The sequence below is a fragment of the Mirounga angustirostris genome, unplaced genomic scaffold (assembly GCF_029215605.1).
Source record: "Mirounga angustirostris isolate CCGP_5_RB_7025 unplaced genomic scaffold, mMirAng1.0.hap1 SCAF_4, whole genome shotgun sequence".
Lineage (NCBI taxonomy): Eukaryota > Metazoa > Chordata > Mammalia > Carnivora > Phocidae > Mirounga > Mirounga angustirostris.
Window position 1 is genome coordinate 20285446 of NW_026991712.1, and position 27999 is coordinate 20313444.

At 43.1% G+C, this 27999-nt stretch overlaps 1 protein-coding gene across 1 annotated transcript; it reads right to left on the minus strand.

The window, feature by feature from the left end:
• Window positions 1–138: 138 nt before the first annotated feature.
• On the minus strand, window positions 139–27999 carry MAL2 (mal, T cell differentiation protein 2). The gene is made up of 4 exons (XM_045896000.3): window positions 27783–27999; window positions 14568–14738; window positions 7642–7797; window positions 139–4835 (listed from the first exon to the last, which is right to left on the minus strand). Exons 1-4 carry the CDS (start codon window positions 27912–27914, stop codon window positions 4764–4766), a joined length of 531 nt encoding a protein of 176 aa, XP_045751956.1. The 5' UTR covers window positions 27915–27999; the 3' UTR covers window positions 139–4763.

Genomic DNA, 27999 nt, shown 5'->3' on the forward strand with positions numbered 1-27999 from the left:
TAAAGTGCTTTACTAATAGTTAAAATAGGTTGACACTAGTTCATATATTTCATACACATAAATAAGGCATACATGTTCAGAAGAGACGACTGTTAAATTGTTTAAAAGTAACAAATCTTTAGTCAACCATTGTTAAATGTTTTATATACTTTTGTATATAAATGAGTTTATTCACATTCCAAAAATTTTGCACACAAAAGTTTTAGAGTATTCAGGAAGATGGCATATTTAATAATCAATAACATGCATAATTTCATGAAAAGGCAATGTGGTCCAGTATACTGATGCATCAGAACTTCATACTTCGGCTAAACTGTACATTTACTCAGGACATCAGGCATACTTAGAATGATACATGAAACTGCAGGTAGGAAGTCAACAATATCCTTCATCTAGAATACCTCTCACGCATATGCAAGGATAATGCTTGGAGTTGACAGACATGAAAAATCAAAATGCCACATGATATATACAGATACCTCCACCTCTTGTTACACTTAGAACAGTGACTATCATAATTTTTAGCAAAAACCACTAGCCAGAGCCCTCCATTCCCATCATAATTATAGAAAAATGACAGCCTTTGACCATTAGTTCTTAGTTCTGGTGATGCTTTGAGGACTAAATCAGTTGAGTCTACAGTGACATCTCTCGTCATGGAAAAAGTTGGAATACAGATCTAATGAGTTTACACGGGATGCCTAATTTTTATATGCCTAGCTCCTCTGCTATACAAGACTGATCACATAACATTTCTATAACACACATATATTTAATTACTAGAGGACCTGTAAGGTAGAATTCACTCTAAATATATCCAGAGCTAGGTGAAAAATGCCTAGCCATTTTATACTAAAAATTTTCAAGTGCTAACAAGACCAATTTTTATAGAGTATATCGACTGGAACACAAAATTAGGTATTGCTAGAACATTCATTCATTTGCTAATTCAATATCTAATTACTGAGTACATGCTATTTGCTATGCTCTCTTCTAGGCACTGGGGATGGAGCTGTAAAGAGTAGATGGCTCCTGTCCATAAGCCTTACATCCTAGCAGAGAAGAGGACTAACGCAGGAATAAAATATAGGCTCTTCATGCTATATGTAAAATACATGTCTTCAGTGCCTAGGAGAAATGCAAGAAAGGAGGAGGAGGAGTGCTGGTGTGAGATTCAAGGGGACAACTGAGCAAAGACCCGAAGAGGGTGAGGGAGCAGGCCACGCAAATCCTTGGGAGAAGGCGGCTCCAGACAAAGCAACTAGTATTGACCTACTGCCCACCGCACAGCTTAGGGCTCGCTCTAAAAGCGAGATGAACTTTGAAAGCATTAACAAAAATCCATGTACATGCTAAAGATGATCATCTCCCCTTCAACTCTGGGCCCCCTCCCACGTGAATACATTATGTTGCCCCCTGAGGCACTGGCTCACTTCATAACAAACTTGAATCTTCGTGACGCTGACGTAGAATTCCAGATTCTGGCACGTGTAGAGGTGGAAATTGAGAGTTTACGTATCAAGATCGAACTGTGTATCTCAGACCAGAGAACGCTTCTGATGGCAGTTCAAGGGCTCATCAGGAAGCCAGGCTAATTCAGGAAAGAGCTGATTTGATGTAAGGCAACGCAGGAGACTGAAGGCCCACACCCCAGGCCAGAATTACTGGGCCAGAGAAAGAGGCAGCCAAGCTCTCTGGGGGCCTTGGCAGACCAAAGCTGCCTAACTCTTCCCCTGTAAGGGAGGTCTGGCCTAATGTCTTATAGCTAAACTCATGAGTCCTTGGCTCTGACAAAAAAAAGTTCTAAAAGATGGCATCTACCATAAACAATTATATTAAACATTCGGCTAAAAATTTTGTTTTGGGGGGAGAAGGGTCACATTTTTCTCTCTATATAAAATATATAAAAGCTTGAAGAACTGAGAGATGTCCAGCCATTAGGTGTCTGGACTTTGGAGCCAGACCACTGGGGTTTAAAGCCTCTTGCTAGACATATGACCCTGGGTGTCACTTAAGGTCTGTGTGTAGTTCCCTCATCTGTTTTTTTTTTTTTTTTAAGTAGGCTGCACGCCCAGCATGAAGCCCAACACAGGGCTCGAACCCACGACCCCGAGATCAAGACCAGAGAGTCGGACGCTTAACCAACTGAGCCACCCTGGTGCCCCTAGCTCCCTCATCTTTAAGAGGAGATGATATTGTCTACCCCACGGAATTGTCATGAGGAGGATTAAATGAGCTAATATCTGAAAAAATGCTGAGAACACTGCCTGGCACATATTAAGCACTATATAAATGCTTTTAAATAAAGTAGGGTATAATTGAAACTTCCTTTAAAATATTACTTCCAAAGACTTACCTCTTTGACCTTCATCAAAGAAAAAAGGCTCACTGACATTTCCTGAGAAACTTCTCATAGAAATGTTTAAAGCAGAACTTTTATATATTGTGAGTCTAGAAATTCCAAATCTGTCAAGTTTATATCAAACCTTTAACTGAATTTCAAAGTGAATTGTATAAAAAATAGATGACCAAAAAAGATTATCAAATGAATACTTTATTAGAGTCATAACACTTATAAAATAAATTTCTTTTCATCATGGAGTTACCAGATTTTAAAACCAACACTTTCTCATTTCTACAGCATATATAAAGAAATTTTCAAATGCTGTAATTTTTGTTCAAGTGCTTTGTCACTCAATTCACAAACCCAGAACACAATTAATCTACAAATATAAGTATTCACAGTCAGATGAGTTTTAGGCTTGGTTCTTAATGATCTAGAGGCAATCCATTTATAAAAGTGCCACTAAAGCCATTTCATGAAATCATTTAATTTAATGCCACCAAGCACAGACCTGTTATACTTTGGAAACAAAAATAAAATCTCACAACTAAATCTAGCAGACTAGATTCCAACTTGAATGAACTATACCAACTTGATTCCAACTTGAATGAACTATATATCCTTATGGCACATTTATGACTTTGTAATATACAATTCATAATACAGGTTTAAGTGTGTGGTATGAAGCTAGAAAAACCAAGGAAGTCAGATATTATAGAAAAGACAGGACATGAGTATAAAGTCTTAGACTGATTTCTTCTTGCCACATATTGAACCACGTCTTTATATCACAAACCAAACTCTGATAAGATTCTTCTTTCTAGGTGATTATTATATAAATAGCATCTGATCACTGAGCATTGATCATGTGACTCATTCGGGATTGTTCTACGTTCTATGACATCTAATAGCACAACTTAGACAGGGCACTCTTAGGGGATGACTCAGCCAATGAAAGCAAAGGGCTGAAGGTTTTGGATGGTCAAAGCCCTCTTTTCCCAGAGGAAGCCCGCCTGGGGCGGGAGATAAGTATCCTGCTTGGACATTGTAGTGGGAGCTGGAACCTAACTCTCACTTGTTCTCCCATTCAAGCCATTTTTTGGCACCTTTCCACAACCAGGGTCTCTAGCCAGATGCATTAAAATATTTTTTGTGCAATTCAGCCAGAGACAAGTTTGTAGGATGGGCTGTTGTTACCAATGCGAAACAATGGCGCTATTATTAAAACATGTAAGAAGCTTCAACTCTAAGTTATATCTAATACTCTATTCAAAGTTAACTGAGAAAGTAACGTGAAATGATTAGAAGTAAAAAGTTAACTCTTCAGGGAAGCTCTATTTGGCAAAGCCTCATATATCCACACACAAATATTCATATGTTCATGCACAGGACAAACAGCTGTATTCTGAAGCATAAATAAATCCAAAGTAAGACATAAGTAGCTAGATACCAGTTCCAGTAGTGGTGAATGGTCTCTGGGGATTTCATTTTAAGGATGCCGGATGAGAGGTTTGCTCAGTTGGTAAGAGACCCTTAGTTTGATTAAGCAACTAAGATTTACTTCATAAATTACTTTTTCCTGTACCCAACACTCTGCTTGAATTAGCCTGAAAAACTATCCACCATTTCAGGGGTAAGTACTTGACCATCAACACAAAGGCAACGTGATTATTGCATAATGAGGCTAAATATTATATGACTTCTCTCGTTTTATACCCTTCAGGATCAGTTTAATAAAATACGTAAAATATAACTAAGGTGTTACACCAGAGGTTGTAAAACTAACCTACAGCCCACAGGCCAAATCCAGCCTGCTTCCTGTCTTCCTGAATAAAGTTTTATTGGGACACAGGCTCACTCGTTCATTTGCATATTGCCTATGGCTGCTTTCACAAAGTAACAGCAGGGTTGAATTGTTGCAACAGAGACCGTATGGCCCACAAAGCCTAAAATATTTACCATCTGGACCTTTATAGAAAAAGGGTGCCAATCTCTGTTTTACATTAAAACAGTTCAGGGGGGAAGGCTATTTAAAACATAGTTTGTTTTTGCTTTTCATTTTTTGTTTTTTACGGAAATTTCAGTTACCTATTAAAATTAAGGTTTAAGTGACTCAGCAATTAAACAAAAGAGATACCCCTTTTTCATGAGCAATATCTGTATACTTTATGGATATAAAGGAAAATTTTCCTTAAAAAAGAGACAGATGTAAAATTAAAGGCCATTTCTCTATTTAACATCATAATAAAATTAAAATTCCATCTATGAAATGAACCAAAACTTGTACTTAAATTCTCTCCATATACTAAACAAGTTTCTTTTGGAATGTTGTTCTATCTGGACAAAATGGTATCCAAATTGATCAGACACATAAAGTTGACAAATGAAACCAACACAGACCGTTAGTTTCTAAGGAGTGTTACGGTCGCCATCTTCGTAAAGCCAGACCCAAACTGCAACCATAACAAGCTGTTGTCACAAAGGCAAAAATCTAAGAAAAAGGAAACAAAAGCTCATCAGATTTACAACACTGACTTTAAGAAAACACTCATTCTAAGGACCAACTATCTGAGCACTGATCAACCTACCTAAAGATACTTCAACACTTATGAAAATGGTTTATAGTCCTCTTTTTGATGATGTGTACTCCTGTTTTACCCCCTCATATCATTAACCCTTCTTTTAAACATTCTGGCCCCTCATAATTTTCTCATTTGTGGATAGCCTTAGGTTGAACATTTGTTCACATGCTGGACTCACTTGTTAAACATTTATGAAACCCCCAACACGATATTCAAAAATTCATTACGAGGTGTCTATTCATACCGTGATTTCACAGCCAAGAAAAGTGCAAGTATCAGAACTTGAGGATGTATCAAATCCTTCCTGTGACAGTGGAAAGCGACTTTAGAAGTAAACAAAGTAAAGCCGCAGAAATGAATCAACAGATTGGCATGGGAGATAGTTCTGAAACCTGCACTCAACTCTGAATTACCGTCCTTACTATTTGACAAGGATTTCTTTAGCACCAACTATGTGTCCATCAGTACATTTGGTGCATATAAACAAATAGTAGATAGTGTCCTCACCCTTTGGGAATTCATGATCCATAGAAAACTATAAGACAAAGCAATTAAGTATGGTAAAACATTATGATTTAGTACAGGGATCCTTTACCAGAAAACTCTAGCTCTGAGAAGGAATATCGGATTCACCTATAGACCATGACCATTCTCTAACTGCCAGTCTGCTATTCATTCTCCCCAGCCTTCTTCTGCTGGTTGTCTCTTTGATACATCTCTAATCTAGACATTGTCTGCTGAATGAGAAAGACCACTTCTGATATCTATTATTAGTGAAAATGAATTTTCCTCTCTCAGGTATACTAAAATAAAAAGTAAAGTAAGGGACTCAATGTAATGTCACAAAAGAATGTCTCATATATTTAGGTATTATTAAAACTCAGAAATTAAAGATTCACTTCTGTGGGAGTGTATGGATGAGATGGTACATAATGTAGAACTGAAAGTATGTTGAGGTTTCCCAAGGCAGTTTCACTTAGGCAGAGAGAAAGGGAAGGATAACAGGGACAAAGTCATAGAAAAGGGTCAGCCAGAACAGAACCACACCACGGAGAACACTGAAAACTGGGCTCTCAGGACAAAGGAACGTTAGTGAGAAATTAATGACATCCACCATCCACTAAGTACTTTAGCACCTACTACTCTTCTGAAAGTGGGATCTTAGGGCAACTATAAATAGGCCAATTTGGTGCTACTTCAAGGATCTGAGAGGTAATGAGAATATAGCCTGCACCACTAAAAAGGAGGGCATTGAAGTAGTAAAGGAAAATCCAACGAGAATTGAGGACTCATAGGAAGGACACTTGGTAGGAAAAAAGTCAATTCCAAGTCCCTGAACTTTTCTTCGCTTCATAAAATTGGTAAAACCAGTGGTTTTCTAACTGTGGTCTCTGGATACTAAGGATCCCATAGCAGTGCCTCAGAGATGAGGTGGACAGAGGTGGCTTCGGGAGAAGGATGGACGGGCATCATTCAAGACCCTTTTCTCCCACTCCAACTAGAGCATACGTGCTCTTGCTGTCTGTATTTATTGGGTTTTCAGTAAGATTTCATTAAGTAAAACAGTTTTACTTCCTATAAAAGAAAGTATAAAAATCACTGATCTAAACTCTAAGCCTGTAGAAGCTGGAACCAGCTTCCTTTCTGTTGCAATCCACATATAGTCTAATTCATTGTAGACACTCAATGAATTCTGACAAATCCTAACAGAGGCTTGGGAACCTGATGATAGTAGGTCTTAAAATCATCGCACCTCCACCCTTCAAAACCCAGACTCTAGACCTGTGCTGTCCAATATGAGAGCCACCAGCCGCATGTGGCTATTTAAATTTAAATGTAAATTAATTAAAATGAATGAATTAATGGATTAATTAGTAGCCACCATATTGAATCATGCATATATGGGATATTTCTATCATTTTAGAAAGTGCTGGTGGACAACACTGCTCCAGAAAGATTTTAATGGCTATATGGGGGAGTCCTGGGCTGTTTATATATACTATCTACATAAAATAGTAAAACATTAGGGTCACTAACTTGCTATATAGCCATATTAAATATCAACACATTTTAGGGAATGATTTGGATTTCTAACACTTTCAAAATTGTAAAAACAGAAATAGTGTAGTATTTCTTCAAATTACCTATGTCAGTAAAAAACAAGAAACTCACTCAAGTATATGAATTAAGGAAGACTAAAAAATTCCCTAAAAATGTCCCCATGGAATGCATTTCATCTGTAAGTCATCTATTGTCATGGCGGGAATATTTACCCCCCTTACCCCCCTGGACTCTCCTCAGGGGCAAGAGCTGTACGTGGTTCATCCCTGTCCCCAACACCCCACCGGTTTCCGCCCTCATGGTAGGTTCTCTAAGTACTCACTGAATTAAAATGAATTACAAGTAGGTACGGACCAGTGAAGAACAAATCTCCCTTACCATGTCTGCAGTTAGAGGAAGCAAAAAGCACAATGAATTCTTTCTACAAAATAGGCTTTGATGTGCCAGGCCAGCCGCAACCACGGGCTGGCTGTCCTTGGTGTCCGTGCTTCAGTGTTGGGGTCCACAACACCAGGGGGAAGGGCGGAACTTTGCCCAGGTCTACGTGTAATGCTAACGGCTACTGTTAGAGAAAGCGATGGCTGCCCAAGGAGTTTCTGGGAGACCGCGACAGTGGGGGAGGGGGGCTGGTCACCTGGACTCATGGACACTCACTGTGGCTGCTACATTTATGTTATACTGGTTATCACTCAAGAGCGGTGACACAGTCATGGTCGTATTGCAGCGCAGATCATGCAGGGATGTGGTTGCCGCTTCCAGGAGAAAGGCTCCGAAGTAGAAGACAAACACTATAAAATGGTACACAAAATCCTGAAAGAGGAAGGAAAAAAAAAAAAAGACCTACAATTAAAAGTAATACTTTTATTTTCTGTTCCTAATTTCAACTCATGAGGTCTAGGTTCAGGAAGGTTAGAACACTTAATCAAACAATCTTTAACCATCTTCACCATTTACTCTGGCTGCCTGAACAATGTCAAGCTATTAGAATCCAAATGAAAACCAACCGAACTGCTGTAATCGGCATAGTGGCAAAACTAATGTCCTGAATTTTATAATAAAATATATAATTTCATACACCTTATTATAGTTATTGGATAAAAATCATATTATTGTAGTATATTATATAGTTATATAATAATATACATACACACCTTTTATAATTAAGTCTTTTATTTCTGAGCGATTATTATTTCCATCCGTTAGACTGTCACCCCATACACTGAAGAATGCAGAAGACCTACAACATCTAAGAATTCAATACCATATCTCCTGATATTCTAAAAAAGCAAATTATATATCATATACTTCAACAAAAAGTATAGGACCTCTCAAACAAAACTTAGTTGTCATAAGGTGATTTCATACGTTGCTGGGATTCTGAAGCAGTAACTCTACTGGAATTCACACTGTCTTACACGAACTGATATCCATCAACACACTGTTGTGTATTTTTATCAACAGCTCCCAGATACCTGGTACTTTACATTCATTGTCATTCATCCTTACAACCACTATTTACTATACCCATTTTATAAACAAGGATTTTTTTTTTAAATTAAATGACTGTTCTAAAGCCATACAAACATAACCTTTTGAAAGGAGAACTCAAACCCACATAGGGCTGTCTGGTTCCAAAGTCCGCTTTCTTTCTTCTATCAAACTGTTATTGATACAGCAACATTACAGAGAAAGAACAGTGCGCTGCCTTTGTAAAGGCCCATTCAGCAAACAAAACTGATGGTGAGAATTGTTCTTACTCTGCCTAGAATAATAAGGAAAAGCTAACTCACCAGGAGTGGGGATTACAAAGGTACACACTAAAAATGTGTTCTACTTAACACCTCTAACGTAGAAGCTGACTCACCAGTGCCTTCAAAAGATTGAAGAACTGTGTTATACACTGATCGTGTGTCTAATCGATAGCAGAAATGCTCAAACCCATGTTGCTATGCAACAGATGTTAACCGATGAAGCTCAAAGCCCAAACATCCCTACTTTTAGGGATTAAAAGGAATAGAGCTAGATCGCAATTAGTAATTAAGATTGAGAGAAAAATATGTTTGAGATCATAGGCGCTCACCTAACTTACTGAGGCAGACCCTCGGAAGTGGCTCATGTGACGTTAGAAGGGGCGGGAAAAATCTGGTGACATGGCCGCAACTCTTGGTAAGACGAGGCTCTCACGCTCTTCACCAGCCTCAGCTCATGCCACCCTTCCATCTCTCTGAGCATCAGCCACTGTGACCTCGTTTTGGTGCTAGGACGTACTCTGTTTCAAGGCCGATGCTCTTTACTCGCAGTATTGTGTGGCTGAAAAAGACTCTTCCCACCACCAATTACAGCCTGCACCTCCCCCCCCCCACCATCAACTTTCCAGTCCTGCTGCTTTTGACTTCTTCCTCCTTTTCAGTAGTAATCAGAACTGATGTGCGGTTAAGGCTTCCCTGTCCAATCCTTTTCCTTCATCTTTTATGGGTGTTGTCATCCAATAAACGTCTTCTATTCCTAACTCTGTCTGACTTGGGCGAGGCTATCCAGCTATCCCTATCATCCTAGGGTCATATGTATCCTAAGGTGTTGGAGGAAAAGAACTGAATTCATGGCCACCCTGGCGAGCAAATCACTATGCAGGCTCCTGGACTTTAGAGTCAGGCAGGTAACCTGCAGTGGGGAGTTACACGTCTTTGTAAAGCAGCTCCTCATGTTCTACTGGGCCCTTGCACATCCGTAATCACGTTCTGCACACAGTCCCTTTTAAAAAAGAACCTGACATTCAGCTGTGAGGAGTCTAGTTAGCGGACAGCTTTGGCTTCGGTGGATTGGGGATCTGCCGAGGCCACATTGCTCCTGGCAGTCCCCAGCTAATGATGGTACAGTGGGGATACTGGTGCCTGGACACTTTTGCCTAAAACAAGACTCTTAAGGCAAAGACTGTGCTCCTGAGCTTCTCATTAATTTAGGCAAGACCGTCGATCTGCATCCCACTCTAGGACTTTTCTGTTTTACCCCATTTCCTTCCCCATCACCTTTTACAGGTGTTATCTCTCCCCCTCCCCCTCAAAAAAAGTCTCTTGCACTTTTTCCTTTTTTTTTTTTTCCCCTAGAGACAGCATGAGCAGGGGGGAGGGACAGAGGGAGAGGGGGAAAGAGAGAATCTTAAGCAGGCTCCAAGCTTAGCATGGAGCCCGACTTGGGGCTCGATCTCATGACCCTGAGATCCTGACCTGAGCTGAAATCAAGAGTCAGATGCTTAACCACCCCAGCCACCCAGGCACCCCAGAATCTCTTGTACTTTTAAATTCATCTTATAGTCTGCTTCCCAGTGGACCTGACATGATAGATATGCTCTTCTAGTATCCTGAACACTCCCTGCTTGGCCATTAACATCATTTTGACTAATGTGTCAATTGTATAATTATTTTTTTAAAGATTTTATTTATTTATTTGAGAGAGAAAACATGAGCAGAGGGGAGCGGCAGAAGGAGAGGGAGCAGACTCCCTGCTGAGCAGGGAGCCGACGTGGGGCTCCATCCCAGACCCTGAGATCATGACCTGAGCTGACGGCAGACACTTAACCGAGCCACCCAGGCATCCCTGTGTAATTATTTCTCTACTGACACCATCTACTACAACAAACTCTGAGGGCCACTACAGGCCTGTCTTGTTCACCACTGTATTTCCAGGGCCTGCTACAGGGCCAGGTACATATCAGGTACTCCGTCAAGACTCCCCACCACAGGAGAGCCACATCCACATTTATATTTGGCCATGCTGGACATCTCATTCCGATTCCTGCTACGTGTGCAATGTGTGTAAGAAGGCCTTCCACAGATTTTTGCTCGTTGTTTTGGACAAGGCACATTGTTTATGCAAAACCAGTGGTTCTCAGAGGTAAGCATGCCTCAGAATCATCTGAAAAGCTTGTTACAGCACAGACTGCTGCGTCGCACCTTCTGAGTTTCTGACTCAGGATGTCCAGGTGGGGCCTGAGAATCTGCCCGTCTAACAGGTTGCCAGGTGCAGCCGCTGCCACTGGCCAGGGACCACCCTTGTGAACCACCTGTCCTGAGTGCTTGGCACCTCCCCATCAGCAGATGGCCCAGCCCCTTTCCGAGTCTCCTTTGTATACTCCTGCTCTTCCGCCAGACTTCCCGATAGTCACACCGCCCAGAGTGCGGCCCGCTTGTCTTCACTTTTTGCTCAGGTAAACAACCTTAAGCAGAGTGTGATTTTTTTTTCCCCCCCAGCAACAAATGACTATCCCCCATATTCTTATCTTAAGCCTAGGTTTGCTCCTTAGGTCAAATTTTTACTAAATAGTTAAAAAAAAAAAGCTACATTGTAAATAGGGGGATCCTGGTTTCCACAACAACAGCACGAAAGAGGGACAAAAGCCACACCGAGCTTTATCTTCCTCAACCATAAAAATGAGAACAGTAATAGTCTCCGATAAGGAACTGTCATAAAGATCAAATAAGTAAAGGAATGGCGGGACAGAAAATATAGCTCAGGACATTCACAGTATTAAGTGATGTCCATAACAGGCAAATGCATGCCACCTACTTTGGGGGAATAAAGTGAAGCATGTTTAATTGTACAGGACTTTTTTTTTTTTTGGTAGCTCTTATTTTTCTAAAATATATCTTGCCTTCATACCCCACCTCTCCAAAAATGGAAAATAAGTATGGTATCTCTTAGAGTTAGGCAAAATGGTATTTCCTCAAAAAAAAAAAAAAAAAAACAGAAAAACCATCTCAAAAATCAAAACCTGCTTCTTTCCTCAAATTAGAATAGGGCAAGTTTTTAGCATTTAATATATGTTATTAGATATATTACATATTATATTTTTATTTCATCACTTACACCAAAGTTAGAAAGCTTGGGAAAAAATACTGAAGATTTCTACCACCACAAATGTTAATTCAGCCTCATGATCAACAAAAGCTAGAAGCTATGAGTATTTTAGTTAATATCGCACAACAAATACTTTTAGAAAATAAATTCTTCATCAAAACGCATTCTTGCTTCCTTCATGCACTGTATACAGGTAACATTAAACTGTTATCACAAGGGGAAACATTTTTTGCACAGTTAACGTCTAACAATTCCAGAATGCAGTAATTAAAGATGGTTACCATCTGGTGATGACGCCACGGTATGCATTGCTCAGAGTTTTCTGGCTGAGAGTATACACGATACATCACAAAACCCACCAAAAGCAACTCTGGTCAGAAATGACTGATGATGTGGAAAATCACAAAAGGAGAGGGAAAAAAAAAAAAAAAGGAGTCCATTCTCAATATGGCAAGCGTTTAAGTCAACTCCGTAAAGGCATGAGTTGGCTCTTGGAAAGTATGTCCACCGTGACGAGGCTGTGCTGTGTGCTGTGTGGGGCCACCACCATTTCCTCCCTCAGTACGAGTGGACCGTCCCAGCTAAAGAACCCCAGGATGAACTCTCTGCAGGAGACCTCTGCAACACACTGGCTGCTCTTTCCAATTTCAGTTGCCCCTTTCGTAAAGTGGTTTAATTAAAAAATAACAACAACAACACATTCTTACATTTTATTGTCTGAACAACAAATATAATGTTACAGATCAGGGGGGAACCTAACAAATTTATAAGGATATTAATGATGTACTCAATCTCAGAAATTAGACTCAATATAAACAAAAGGAAAAAAAGATGGTATGAACATATGCCTAATAAAGGAGCGATGTTGGGAAAATATTTAAACATTGGTACAACATGTGCATCAACCATTAGAAGCAATGCTGGGCCATGCAGGACCCTGGAGACTCACTAGTTAGTAACCCTTTAGTGGCTGGGCTACTAGGAAGTCCAGGAAGGTCCCAGAGGAAGGGCCAAGGTGGCGGGGAGCACAGCACTTGGGAAGAGGTAGCAGGTTGGGGCAATGACTATGTATGAACTAGTCCTGAAGGCTATATGGTACACACTGGCCAAATACCATCTCTGAGCTTAATATCTAAAGAGCCTGGTGGTGCCTACCGACATCAGGTGATGATTCATTCATTCATACATGATTGTGGGAAAGCCAGGCATTTAGAAAGAGGAGATTAAGCAATCTATCTGAAACTTATATAGAGATTTCTGATCTTCATCACTTGACCAATTATTTAGAAATATTTTCTTATCGTTAATGAGAAAGCAAGGCAAAAATGTAGGAACACACTGCATCAGCACCCTAAGAAACAGAAGGACTTCCTGTGTGTGTGTCTGTGGAAATAATTTTTTACCTTAAGTTTTTATTTAAATTCCAGTTAGTTAACATACAGTGTAATATTAGTTTCAGATATACAATCTAGTGACTGAACAAAAGGACTTTCAAAGTTACAAACTGCAAGACGTGGCATACTTCAGGAATTATGATGATTACGGATCATACGCTGTAAATCAGACACAAAGCTGATGAGCACTTTAGAATGCATTAATTCCAGGTAGTTACTATTATTACCATTTAACAGAGGAAGAAATCGGAAGTCATAGAGGTTCAATACTTTGGCCAAGGCTACACAGTTATTAAACAAACCAGACCTAACTTCAAAGCCTGTGCAAGATTATAACCCTTGCCCCATACTTCCTCCTTAACTTTACACTAACCATCTGCCCCTGGGCTGGTTTAATGGGCAACCACATCCACTAGACTTCACTGCTGATAACATCTGGGATGATGGTTCTCCTTACACTCTGTAACTAAGAACATTTTTAAAGATGCCTAACATCCTTCCTAAAGCTGGTGAATACAATGTTACCATACCCGAAAAGAACAACATAAGCCTGACTAAAGGGCTGATTTAAGTTTCTAACCATCAGCTGATTGAAACATAACAGAGGTTCTTCAGGAACTTCATTAAAGCGCTGTAACAGAGGTTCTTCACGAACTTCATCAAAGCACTGTCTGCCACAGATTGGAATTCAAGCTCCACTGGCCATTCCGAAATAGTCTCAGAGATCGAATAACCATAAGCATGAAAGAGGCCCCCTATATTATATGGGAAAAGGGAAAGTAAGTTGATCCAATTTAATGGCATCATAATTTTTAAAATTATGTTGATTATAAATTCATTTCTTAAAATTATCAATTTTTACTAATTTAGGGCAGGAATTAAAAATAAACTATCCCCTTTTCTAAGTATTTAGAGAATAGAGTATATAGCTACTGGTTTTCTGAAAAGAATGTATTTAATATTTGAAGCAGAAATCAATGGAAAATTTCAAGATCTATGTCACAGCATCCATCTCCCAAAGGCACCTCTTCGATAGTTCCATAACTGTCATGCAATTCATTTGTTGCATGAAATAAAAGGGTCTTTGAGTAAAGGTCATCTAATTCACAAAGGAGTAACAGAAAGATGGCTCGGCTCTATTGACAGAAATTTCACAAGCTGGGAGCCTGCTGTCCAGCAACGCGGCCACATGGCAGCACAGAGGACTGGGACTCAGACCTTTCCTCTCTCCCTGGAGGCAACAGAGAGAACAGGGGACCACGCATTTCAAGACAGAGTAAGATATTTAAATGTTTCTCGCATTTTCCTGAAATAGACCTAAAAATCCCTTACCAGGAAGTTCCAGTTGGCATCAATCTGAGTCACCATGCCAGAGAGGAACACGCCCAGGAAGAGGAGGGAAAAGATAAAAGCCGTCACAGACACGAACATGACCCATCCTTGTAGCAGAGGTAGAGGAACGTTGGAGGAGGCGACCAAAATCCAGACGAGTCCCCCGAACAGCTGCAGGAAGGAAGAAAGATGTCAAGGTTGTGGGCAACAGAAGTGAACATGCTCACACCCCTGCCTCTTACCCTTGGTTTCTCCCCAGCCCCCTGCACACATTCCCGCCACCCCGCCCACTACCTTTCCTCTGTCCTCACGCGGGACACCAGCTTCCCCACCCGGCGCAAGGCCAGCGCTTCGGCTCCCAGGTCTGACCCAGAGCCACACCTGTCTCTGCACCTGCCTCCGAGGTGGACTCTCATCCTCAGCCCGTGAACAGAAACAGAATTCTTTCATTACCTAAAAGCATTTTCCTTTGACCCTGTTGCCTTTCTAACAATTTCCTTTTCAGTCAACCATTTCTCCAAATTCATCTTTGCTCGGTCCCCACCTTCTATCCGTGAGCTTGGACTCTTCAAACCACTGGCTTCTGCCCTCACCGCTTCTCAGAGAGTTTATCAGCAAGGATCAGCCATATCTTTCTGACCTGTCACTTCTAATGGCCATGTGCTTGTCCTTATCACGGCCTATTTTCACATGTGAGGTTACTGCCTCTCTGTCTAATAGCCACAGCTGCTGTACATGGTAGTCAACACAACCTACCTGATTTATTGGTACTCCTCTGCATGCTGGGCATGGGAATCAGTACTTTGGATATTCACAGATCTAATGTGCAGTAAACATTTACTGCCTGTCAGGTGCTGTTCTGGGAGCTGGGAATAAGATAGTAAACAAGCTACACTTGGTCTCTGCCATCACAGAATTCACAGTCCCTTACAGGAAAGAGGCTATTTTTTTTTAAATTTTATTTTTAATTTTTTTTAAAGATTTATTTATTTATTTACTTATTTATTTGGAGAGAGCAAGTGAGGGAAAGGGCAGAGAGGGAGAGAGAGAGTGTCTCTCAAGCAGACTCCACACTGAGTGCAGAGTCTGAGGCGGGGCTCAATCTCACCACCCTGAGGTCATGACCTGAGCCAAAATCAAGAGATGCTTAACCAACTGAGCCACCCCGATGCCCCAAGAAAGAGACAATTAAGCAAGTGAGTAAAATAATGCTTCATACATGTCACAATTGGGCAAATACTGGGCACTGCAGGTTCACAGATGGAGGGCTCTAAAATTCCAGAGCTGGAAACTCAGGAAACACTCCCTGGAAGCAACGACCCAAGGGACAAAGCTAGGGAGTTTAGCGGCAGGAAGAGAAGGCTGTCCCGGGGCAGGAGGCCAGCCCTGAGCGGATCTGGTAGAGCTGAGGGGCAGGGCTCAGCACGACGGGAGCAGCAGCTACCACGTGGGGGGGGGGGGGCAGCCAGAGGTGAGAGCTGGAGGCTGAGCTGAAAGGCCCTGCAGGTCCGCTCAAGGAGATGAGCTTCTCCCAAGGGCAATGGGAGGCCATAGAACCCCTGAGCAGGAACCAGCATGACCCAATTTGTATTCAAAAGCTTTTCTCTGGCCGGAAAGTAATGGATGCAGGGCTGAGGGACCACAGAGGAAACTGTTACAGCCACAGAGCACAGCCCAGACTGGAGCAAGGAGCACAGAGGAGAGTGAATGGACTAGACAGAAGCTGAGAAGTGGTGGCAGATGGTGACTGATCAGACAGGGGACATGACAACAAAAGAACAGATAAGGAAGAAACCCAGATTCCTGGCTTGGGCAACTAGGAGTGAGGGAGAAATCACAGGAGGAGGAACAATTACGGGGAGAGACGGTCAGTTTTACGAATGTAACCAAAGCAGTCTCCTCTAAGCTACCACTAAAGTGATGGAGGCTACACATCCTTTGCATGGCATTCCATAACCGGTCTTTCTCAGCCTTTGTCTCTTGCCACGAAGCCCCTCACATTTTACATTAAAGAAAAAAAATCCACAGTCCAAAGACAAAGTGCTTTTGCTTCTGAGTAGCCTGACGTATGCTGGCCCTGAATGTCATTCCCTCCCCATGTGTATTTGAGAAACCGGAAGAGTACACCACCTCAAAAATCTTTCCTGACTTCCACCCCATGCTCAGGTGTCCCCTCTGTGCCCTGGGCAAGCTCCCTATGTGGATATGTTACACTGATGAGAAACACTATCGTTGGATGGCCTGGCTCCCAGTCCAACTGCACTAGGAGACCTTCTGGGCCGCCAGCCACCTTACAGGCCTCTGCACCTAAGCCATTTATCCACGGACAGAATGATCTCTTCCTATCAGTCAGGCACTAGGCTAGAGTTGGCGGTCCAAAAGCCTAGGCTACAGCTACATACCTGTCCTGAAGATACCTAGAGGTAAGTGGGAATCAACCCCAGGCCCCCCACCCCTGACCACACACACACACACACACACACACAGGTCACACTGCAGAAACATGCCCACCTGGCATGCAGAAGGCTCGCCAATATTTGATTAGTAAATAAACTCCAAGTGTCCAAGAACAGCTAGAACTCTACGTATTAAAAACCAATAACCATGTGTATCTTGCTTCTTAAATATCGAGATAATAGCCAAATTGCACAAATTGCTAAAAGTTAAAATCACAAGTTCTAATTCTAAACAAAGGCCAGTCATATAATCCATTACCACTTTGAAAAACATTTTTGAAGGCATAATAAATTATCACTTGAGTATAACTGCAGCACCAATCTAATCAATTCATAACTGGGGTAGCTGGTATACCTGAGTCCTAATTTCAAATAAAACAAAAAAGATCAGAAAAATTAACAATCAACCCACAAAGTTTTAGGAAATAAGTCTAAGTCATGAATATTAATGCATATTTAAAAATTTTAGCCACAACCTTATTAGTAGCTATGGAAGAAATAACGTTCCTGGTAAAAAGATTTTCTACTCTTTCATACTGTTTACTAAATATTTGAAGGTGATAAGATCTTCAGATCTTTCCTTTTTTTTTTTTTTTCCAGCATCATCTTCCTGGTAACCTTTTCTTACTCTCCCACTACAAATAACTTACGTTACTTTAAATACTATTTAAAAAATATACGTTGCTATTCAATTATCTGTTAATTAAAGACTCGTTTATTGAGAACCAAGGTGCAAGTACACAGGGAAATAAAGATCAACTGGCCATGTTTATTAGGGGCAGGCGGACTCAGATAGAAAAGCATAATTATAGGACATAGGGATTATGATAAATTGACTCTCTGAAGAAGGGCTATATGATCCCCTGAAATTAAAGAGAGCATTTAATAAACTCCGACTGGACCTCAAACTGGAAGGCCTCAAATCTACCGCCAGGCACTGCAGAAGAATAGTCAGGGGAAAAAAAAAAAAAAGGCGAGTTTCTGTCTCCAGGAGCTCTAGATTAGGGAGAAATAGACACCATCAAATCTGATTCAGGAGCAGATTGTGGTGAGTGCTATAAAAAGAGCCCCACACAGCGTGCTCCGTGAGACTGGGAGAGGAGAGAAGAAATATCGTGGGAGGCGTGCAGAGAGGGAGGCAGGGGAGGCAGGTTTTGAAGCAGGCTTTCAAGGAAGACCAGGGCTTTGACAGCAGATGCTGGTATGAAACAGTACAAACGAACCATTCTGGTCACACCCAAAAGTACAGCCCTTCCAACAGCTCAAAGGCTCGGAAAGGAAACAGAATGCTTATATGACCAGAGAACAGATTCGCCTCCTCACCTGTGGCGTGTGCGCTGTGTGGGAAGGGGGCCGAGGCGGGAGGACGGTGTATGAGTGCCCCTCCCCCTATATCAGCAACCCCCACCCCACGCCATCCCTGGCTCCGTGAGGCTGTGGGATCCAGACGGAAGTCCTGCTCACCGCAGCAGCTTTGGGAGGTGCCAGAGGGACGGGTCAGAGAAGAGGAGGGAGGCCACCAGGGAGACCCGCCTTCCTCCCTGCAAGACTGTCATGCTGGGCGAGGGGGTCACTGGGGCTTTGACATGGTTCTTTCTTCCTTGCTCTAGGATTTCCTTCTGTCAAAAGCTACTTTTTCTCCCTGAGCTTCCCAACTTGGCTCCAACTTCAAAAACGGATCTTTTAACAACACTACCACTGTCCACATTATTACATTCACTTCAGCTAATTCCAGGCATTACTAAGCGGAGAGCATTTCCCAGCCATACTGTAATTATCAGCATCCTAGTTTAGTATAGGTGACTCTGGAGAGAGCCTTGTTTTCTGAGCCCCAAAATGGTTAAAATCTGAGGGAGAAGAGCTGATAAAAGACCGTAGCAACTGCACGGTACACACACTGGGAAGAGAGGTGGAATGCCATGTCTGCCCATGTTTTCTCCTCTTGGATCTGAATCCACATTCCGACCTCCTGTCTATCACTGCCTTCCATCACTCTCCAGTGCCCTAAAAAGTCCGGTAATTACATATCAACCCCCCCAATGCACCCCATTTTGACATTTCTTTCAGGAATAAGCTGGGGCTCATGCCTCTGAACCTCAAGCTCTACCAAAAAGCTGACCAGACTCCCAGGTCTGTTGCAAAGGCCAACGTTTCCTAGAAGTAGGTGTCAGCCTTCCCCTGTGACTCAGTTCCCCCTTACCCTCTGAGCTGAAATTCAGGTGTACCTGGCAGACACCTGGAGTACTCAAGTATGTGCGGAGCTGCAGTTATTCAATGCTACTCTGTCCTAAAACCACAGATCTCCTCTGCAGCTTTACCATATGTTTATCACCTTGGCTTGGCTCCTGCAGCCCGCAGGGCATGACTGAATCGAAGCCTTCCCATAAGAAAGCCGTGGAAGTTTTCCTCCACACACCACACTGAACTGAACCCTCCGAGTTGGACTTAAAATGTGTTTTCACTAGGAACCGCGGACTGGTGAGAGCCCGTAGCCCCGCGGGAAAAGGTGGTGTTGAGCCAGAAGCAACTCTTGCAATATCTGCTGCTCAGGTGGCAGATTTCTCAACTTGTCTCCTGTCTGGATGGCCTTCCGTCTCTAAAGGACTCGTTTTGCAAATACCCTTTTGTCTTTGCCAATGTCATTTGTTTCCTACTAGCATGCTTTTAAAACATGCCCTCCAACATCTTAGCTAACAATCTGCAAACCCATCTGACACCTTCATCTTAGTATACCCTTATTACTGCACTAACGAAGTAAACAGGCCAGTGCCTACTCTGACCTATTTTTAGTCAACGTTTGGAAGGAGAACAGGCAAAGGTAAGTGAACCTGAAGGTATGAAGGACTGGTTAGACTACCCCTAAGGAGCAATACTTCATTATTTAGAACTTCCTGTATATAACATATAACCCTTTCTTTCCAATTTTCCTGCTATTTATAGATCGAGCATTTCATCACTGTAGCAGTGAGAATGAACCAACCAGCAAGCCTAGAGAGAAAAACAATGTCTCTTATTCTGGTTTATAGAGTGAGCTTGAGTGAGAGGTTGAAGCTGATGAGGATAATAGAAATATTAGCTAGCATTTATCAAATGCTTATGCTCCAAGAACTGCTCTAAGGGTTTCATTTGTACCAATTTAATCCACACAAACACTGAGAGATAATTACTATTATTATTCCCATTTTACAGATCAGTGGAAGTAGACAGCCATTAATAACTTGCCCTAAGTTACACAGTTAATAACCGTTAGAAGTGGGGCTTGAACTTGGCAACTGGCTTCCAGAGCCTGCGCTCTTGACATTAGGCTGTTGTGCCTCCCTCAAAGGTTAGTGTTCATTCTAAAGCAGGGTTTCTTCCTTTTGCTGTGGACTGGCTTGCTGGAGGTGGGGGGGGGGGGTTGGTTCCCTATCGAGAGAGAGAGAGAGAATGGGTGCACGCACATGAACAGTGGGGAGAGGCAGAGGGAGAGGGAGAGGGAGAAGCAGACTCCCCGCTGAGCAGGGAGCCCGATGCGGGGCTCGATCCCAGGACCCTGGGATCATGACCTGAGCCGAAGGCAGATGCTTAACTGACAGAGCCACCCAGGCGCCCTCCAAGATTTTTTTTTTAACTGGGCACATACTTCGGTCAACACATACGACTTAGAGATGTGTTTCCAAGGCAGCCCATAAATGTGTAAATTCATTCACCGCGTGACTGTAGTCAAGTGGTAACAGTACTGAGATACTGCTGTTGCCTCTCCAAGCTCACCTTCTTCCCAGCTCCACTACTTTCCCAGCTACCCTAGCCTGGCACTCCAGCCTCTCGTCCCTTATCCCCTGCACACGAGTCCATCACGCTAGTCCATGCTTCTGCCTAGCATGCTGCCACCTAAATTTTCTCTGGGTAACTAAACTCTGGTAGTAGGTCTTCCAGAAAGACTTCCCTGGCTGGATGCCATCCCTCAGTGCTTCCATGGTTATTGATGTGTGTATCTTCTGTAGCACTTACAACTACTGGTTTGAAATCACAGGTGCATCTGGCTGTTTTGCCCACTGGATTGTGAGGTCAGATCAGCAGCATTGCCTTAAACATCACTCTATGCTCAGAACTCACGACAATGCTTTCTCCAGCAGAGGTTCAATTGCATTCTCCTTGAAATGAATGAAAACCAACCAGTGTTTGTAATGAATGGTTCTAGAAGAAAATGCTCCAGAAGTACAGCTTGAGATGCTCAGAACACACTGCTGTCTGGAGCCTAGCTCATTCCCTGGTACATGGTGGGTGTTCGAAAATAGGCATGAAGACTAGTGAAGCAGGAACACGTACCTCTCAATTTTTAAGTTATTATTGGCAACACCCACCACCGAGTACAGGATCTCAGGAGGCGGAGATGGAAAGTTATGGGGAAGTTGGCAGCTTTTGCCAGTCTAGCTCATGACACCCCATTTTCAATCTTCGGGCCCCAAATTTGTTCAGTTCACCTATTCTACTGCAATTGCTGCTGGAACGCTTGACCAGGGTAGTGTCCATCTCACGGTTTACCCGCCCCCCGCCTGCTCCCTCCATCAATCTCCATCTGTCCTCTCCCCATGAGGGCTTCCATCCAAACTGGTCCTGGTCCTGGACTAGCCCTGGTAAGTACAAGCCGGCAAGGTGTTTTTGTTTGTTTTAAATCAGAAAAAGGAAAACAAGACAAGTTCTGGGAAGCAATGAGAACTAACAGATATAGAAGGGGCCTCTGTACAAAACTTACTAATGCAAAAGAAGTTTTACTTTTTAGACTCACGTTTGAAAGTTTAAAAAAATATGTTTGAGCATGCTAAAAAGAATTTGGTACTACAGTTTTTTGTTTTGTTTTGTTTTTTCCTCCCCATCTGACCCAAACCTCCATTTTGTTTCTTAAATAGCCGGTGCTAACCCTAAAATGGAAAGCACATCTTATAGGGGAGAAATATGTACTGGCCCCTTTTTATTCTTACTTCTAATTGCCCTTGATTTTTAAAAATCCTCTTTTCATGTTTGTGGGCAACTAGTTATCACCTAGGTTAAAAATGCCCATGTAGGCCAATGCCTTGACATCAGCAGGAACCCTACAAATCATTGCCTCTTTTCTTCCTTTTCACCTCCCTCCTTCTAGAAGCTATTATACAAAAGTTAAGAATGTCATATACGGTGACTCTTTCATATAAAAGAGGACATAGGAAATTCAGATCAGACTGCAGATCCCTGGAGAAGAATCATGACATTTTAAAAAGTTGCTCAGGACATCTACTCCAAAGCTGCCCTTCTCCACGCCAGCCAGTTTCTCTAGAAAATTTTCACGCACTGTCCAGTTTGTCCTGCAGATCCAACAGCATCTGTTAGGTATCACGCATACAGGATAAGGTGTACACCAGCCTGGTTCCCGTCCTTTGTCGTTACACAGTCTTTCCTATTCGGATTTATCAACTCAAATATGCCATGTTCACCGCGCCTACTACCAGCTACAATGTTTCTATAGGGTTCTGCAAAACCAATCTCCTCTCCTTGACCTTTTCCTCTGAAGCTCAAAGTCAAGACGTTCAGGAACCTGATTTAAAGTTTTCCGTATTGCCATGCTTCATGTTTCGTACAGGGCTGCCAGTCAGGGGCAAACAATTGCTGAAAATAATTTTTGGCAGGGGCATCAGTTTATTTTCTCTTATGAAATTTTAAGGACTCTTTACACATGGCTGGAGATTTTTAACCCAGAGGTAAAGGGGAAATCTTGCTTACAGAATGAAAACCCTTTTAGAGAGGGAAACCTATCCACAGAGAGCTCCTCCTACCACTGCCAACATACAATGTCCCTGTGCAACTCAGATTCTATTTTCTGGGCAAGAAAAGGAAACTCTATACATCTGACCATTTATATGTTAGTCCAATGTCAAAGCTCTGGGTTGAAAATAACCTGAAATCCCTTCCACAGATCGCTCCACATGACTGCACATGCCTGCTCCAGAGCCCCTCCCTCCCCATCATCCTCTCGTTAACATTTGTTTTTCTGGCATAATTCCTCTGAGTTACATCTTATATTTAAGTCTGGCCTAGTATCATTTCAGGACACGCCAAACTTTGCGTACTTGGTTGACCTTCTAAATGTCAAACCTGTCTCTCTTCTCTACTTCTTTCATTTGTCCAGTTGTCATTATCCCTCATTCAAACCACTGAAATAAGCCCCTGCGCTGATCTCTCTGCCTTCAATCTGTTTTAGAGCCAAGCCTCACTACTCAAAGATTTCTAAAACACAAGTATGATGGCGAATGCCCCTGACCTTCAGCAGCTCCCCATTCTATGCCTTGGCCTACCATTTCTCAGCACATCACAGCTCAGGCCCTACCTGCTCTTTCTCTTTCTGCCACCTTCCCACAAGTTATGTAAAAAACCAAAACAAACTAACAACCGCTAGAACCTTCATGCCATGGTGGGTCTCGTCTCTAGGGTTTACACATGCCCTTGTTTCTACCTGGAATTTTCTTCCCCACTTTTTGTGTCTATTGAATGTGTACTCATCATTTAAGACTAAACTCAAATGTCACCATCCCATTCAAGCTGTCTTTCCTGGACTCCTCAGTGGCAGACATGCTCTACCCTGTTTTTCTTTTCTCTTTTTTTTTTTTTTTTAAGATTTTATTTGAGAGAGAGAGAGAGATTGTGCTCGCAAGCCAGTGAGCACGAGTGGGGGGAGGGGGAGAAGGACAAGCGGACTCCCTACTGAGCGGGGAGCCCAAAGTTGGGCTCCATCCCAGGACCCAGAGATCATGACCTGAACCAAAGTTAGATGCTTAATCGGTTGAGCCACCCAGGCACCCCTCTACCCTGTTTTTCAATAGTACTTTTCATGAACCAATTTTATCACTTCAAATACAGCACTATAATTCTTTCTTGACTTTATACTTCACAATATAGGAATTTCTTTTAAGGGTAGGAGCTATCCTATTTTCAGGGTATAAAATAAGGCCCGATACATAGCAGATTCTTAACTATTTCTTGAATAACTGAAAATTACTGGGACATCCACAACACTGCAGGTTGAAGCATGTGAATACGAGTCCTAGAATATCTCCCATAAAGAAAAACACTAATGAAGCTCTTGGGGAACGTGGGCAGTTTCCCAAACACCGAAACCATGAAACACACTGAATTCAATATATTGATCTTTATTCTTTTCCATGTTTAATACTGTTACATCTAATCTTTCTTGTGCATTATACAAGGTAAGCTGAGGACAGGGACCCAAAATATCTTATTCAGCCCAATAGTACAGATGCTCCGATGTCATTTTCTTATGAACAGACCTGCCTGGAAAACACTTTAGCTGTAGTTCACTTTCCATACTTCTATCTTTCTTCCTCGAATGGTAGTTATTTTTACACATACCATCTCAACTAGGTTATATGTTCTTTCAGGTGATGAAAGGTCTAAACATCTTTTTTTCCCGCAAGAGTGCCTTGCACACAGTAGGTATTCAATAAATATCCGACAAATGACTTAGAAAACAATAATTCAGGAAACCCTGAGAGAATTTGAAAATGTAACTTTGAAGGTGATGTTTTCCCTCCTAAACTAAAAGGCTTTGCATTGCAAAAATAACCTAGTATTAAGGTCTTCATGGCAAGCATAGCTCGGTGCAAAAACTGAGGGGCTGACAACCTACATATCTGGAAGTGGAACACACCTATCTCAAAAAAGCACACCATGCATGTGTGGTTGCAATCTTCTCTACCTACAGAGCTAGTGCTATAAATTGCCTTACCTGGTGCTGTTAGGGGGGCGCTGTTTGCATCTTTGGAATTGTCTCTCAACAAGTGGCTTATACTTGAGAGATTATGAATGGGTATGATAAGGGGGATTGAGATTGAATTCTTTATGTAAAACTTGAAAAAAAATACGCTGAAGTATAGTTGACATACAATGTTATATTAGTTTCAGGTGTACAACATAGGGACTTGACAATTCTATACATTACTCAGTGCTCACCACAGTGAGTATACCCACCATCTGTGAGACTGAATTTTCTGAGCAAGTTTGATCTCTGCTCTCTTATAATATAATCCAATATCTTCTTCTTTATCTTCAGTAAAGAAATATGGGGGCAGGGGAGAGGAAATAGAGTAGAATAAATCACTTCCACTTTTTCCCCTCAGAATTAGGCAGCATTTCCAACAGTGTGACAAGACCATGGATGGTCCTTGAGACAGTATTTGATTTGACGGCACATGGATGAGACTTCTTTGTATATATGGGCATATAATCCAATATCTCTAAGCGGGGGGAAGGGTAAGAGCCAAGAAGGAGCTATAGTTTGGCTCCAATGAGGTCTGTTGTTTCTCTGAGGTCACCAGTTTCATTGGACGATTTCAGTTCTTTTATTTCTGCGGGGATGGGTTGGGGAGGAGGGAGGATGATATTCAAGTAAAGAGGTAAGGGAGGCCTAGATTTTAACCTATCACATATGTTTGGCCATAACAAGGGAAAAGTAAACTGACATGGCTTTTGGAAGTGATGCTATTCTATGTAGGTAAGGGTCCGAGACATGTTTCTGGAGTAAGAAGCCAGATGACGTGAAGAGATAAGAGGAAAGTCTGGCTACTTCTGTGAGCCTAGGTCCCTACTAGAATGGCGAGGGGTAGAAGCTCTTGCACAGGGAGAAAATTCATATTTGCACTATTGCTGTCTTGTCCACAGGGCCCTGATAAAGGCCGCTCTCAGTCCCAGCCATGACTGTACCCCAGAACCTCTGGGGAGCTTTTAGAAGAACCGGGCTGACTCTGGGCACCCCCCCGAGATTCTGATTTAATTAGTCTGGGCCAGTCACCGTATTTTTTAAAGCTGCCCAAGTAATTAAGTACAGCAGAGTTGAGAACTAACTACTGGGCCAGACAAAGAAATATGGGGGCAGGGAAGAGGAAACAGAATAGAATAAATCACTTCCACTTTTTCCCCTCAGAATTAGGCAGCGTTTCCAACAGTGTGACAAGACCATGGACGGTCCTTGAGACAGTATTTGATTTGACGGCACATGGATGAGACCTCTTTGTATATATGTCCATATATCCATACAGGTACCCTTACATATCTTTACACATATACATGCATATGTAAATGTGTAAGTATATATTTGAGTAAATATTAGAAAAATACCCCCAGTATATCAAATTTGAGGATTCATGTGTACTATTGTTTAGGATGAGGCTTAAAGTAGGTACTAAAGTTTAGGAAGGGAATCGAAGTGAACATTCTGTAAATTCTAGTACAGGTGGAATGCGGATTTGGCATAAACTTGTAAAAGAGGTATGCAAACTACTGGAGTTTGAGGAACACGGAACTAAAGCAGCCCAGAACTTATACAAGCTTTCTCCCCAGATCCTACTGTTCTAAGCGCATCTCCCCCACACACAACAGAGCCTGGGCCCAGTGCCATTCTCTCCCTACTCTTCTCACATGGATGCCTGTGCCTCATCCCAAGCATTCAGATGCTTCTGAACTGGGCTCAGACTCAAACCAGCCTCTTCCAGCCTCGCCATCACGATCCGATTACTGATGTCGTAGCCTGTAACTCACTTGTCTCCTTTTTCAGATTCCAATCTGAGCTAAACTTAACTTAGCAGGCCTTCGCCACCTTGGCATAATAGAGCAGAAAACCAATGCTCACAAGGCGTTCCAGCCCCACAAGCACAAAAGTGAAACTGAAGCGACCAAATCGAGGTTATGCAAACTCAAAGGAACAGGTGAGGGAAGGGAGACGAGAACTCCTAGCCAACCAAACAACAGCCTGCAGGAAGGGCAGGGACTTGCTAACACTGCACTCTGGATTTGCCATTCTCAGAGCGTGATGCAACCTCGAGTTGCCCAATTTATGTTTGCACATTTCCCCTAGTCCACAGCGAGTTCCAAAAGCTTCCAACTCCATAAAATTGCATTTAAAAAGTTTAAGTCTCTAGCCCAATAAGGTTGCAGGGTGGCCAGGTGACCTCACCTTCACCCAATTTAAAGTGTGTGAGAAGATGTGGAGCTGCACAGGTCCACTAGGAAGCCAGAAGGTTCACAGGTAGGCAGCGAGGAACTTGACAACCACGTTTCTACCTTTCCTCTGCCACTCTAGCACCCACCGGATTAGAAACTGCCAAGGGCACGGTTCATGCTTGACCTTTTCCCCTGCCCTGCCTCCTAAGCCCTGCTCCTCTCCCCAATCCAAAGGGCACAAATAAAGACAAGGGGGGTGGGGGAGAAGGCCCAGGTCTTAAGCCCACCTTCTCTTCCTGGTACCTCCCGCCTCGGCTTTTCACATCGTGGCAGCCTCCAGGTCACTCAATCATCGGCTGGCTACACCTTTGCACCACCCAACAAAATGGCAGGTTAGCAACAGGCGAGACCGAGAGCGCCTGCTCTAGCTCTAGCCAAGCGCGGCCCCTGGCCAAGCCGCCGGTGGTCTCTGGCGGTGCCCCAGGCCTAAACGCCCTTCCCCTCTCAAAGTCCCCAAGCCTGGGCCCCGCCGGGCCGTCTGCTCGCTCTCTCGGGGCGACTTCTGTCCCCAGCGGGGGAACAGGTGCCAGCGTAACAGGTGCCAGGCGAGTGGGCCCGGGTGCGGGCTGCGCTAGGCAGGGAGAGGGCAGGACCCCGGGAGGGGCGCAGGTAAAGGCCACGTCGAGGGGAAGGGAGCTGGGGCGCGCGCAGAGGGAGGCAGCCCGGGGAACAAGGATGCCGCTACCCTTCCTCGCTCCCCGGGTGCGACCGTCGCCGAGGCTGCCCCACTTACAATCTCCAGGCAGACGAAGGCACCCGAGTAGGTCCGCAGGATGTCCGGGCCGGCGGGCAGAGTGATCCGGGGCGCCGGGAAGGACACGGCGGGATTCGGGGGCGGCGGGACTGGCGCTCCGCCGGCCGACATGCTGCCGCTGCCGCTCTGCGTCTCCGCGCGCCGCCGCCGCCTCCCTCCGCCCGCCGCCGCCGCCCGGGCTCCCGCCGCCGCCGCC

Bases quoted from the DNA above. Each gene is read 5' to 3' on its own strand.
- MAL2 (XM_045896000.3), bottom strand. From the start codon at position 27,914: ATGTCGGCCGGCGGAGCGCCAGTCCCGCCGCCCCCGAATCCCGCCGTG. The intron at 14,739-27,782 runs GTAAGTGGGGCA...TCCTTCCTGCAG, and splicing joins CCTTCGTCTGCCTGGAGATT to CTGTTCGGGGGACTCGTCTG. The intron at 4,836-7,641 runs GTGAGTGTCCAT...CCTTTTTCTTAG, and splicing joins ACATAAATGTAGCAGCCACA to ATTTTTGCCTTTGTGACAAC.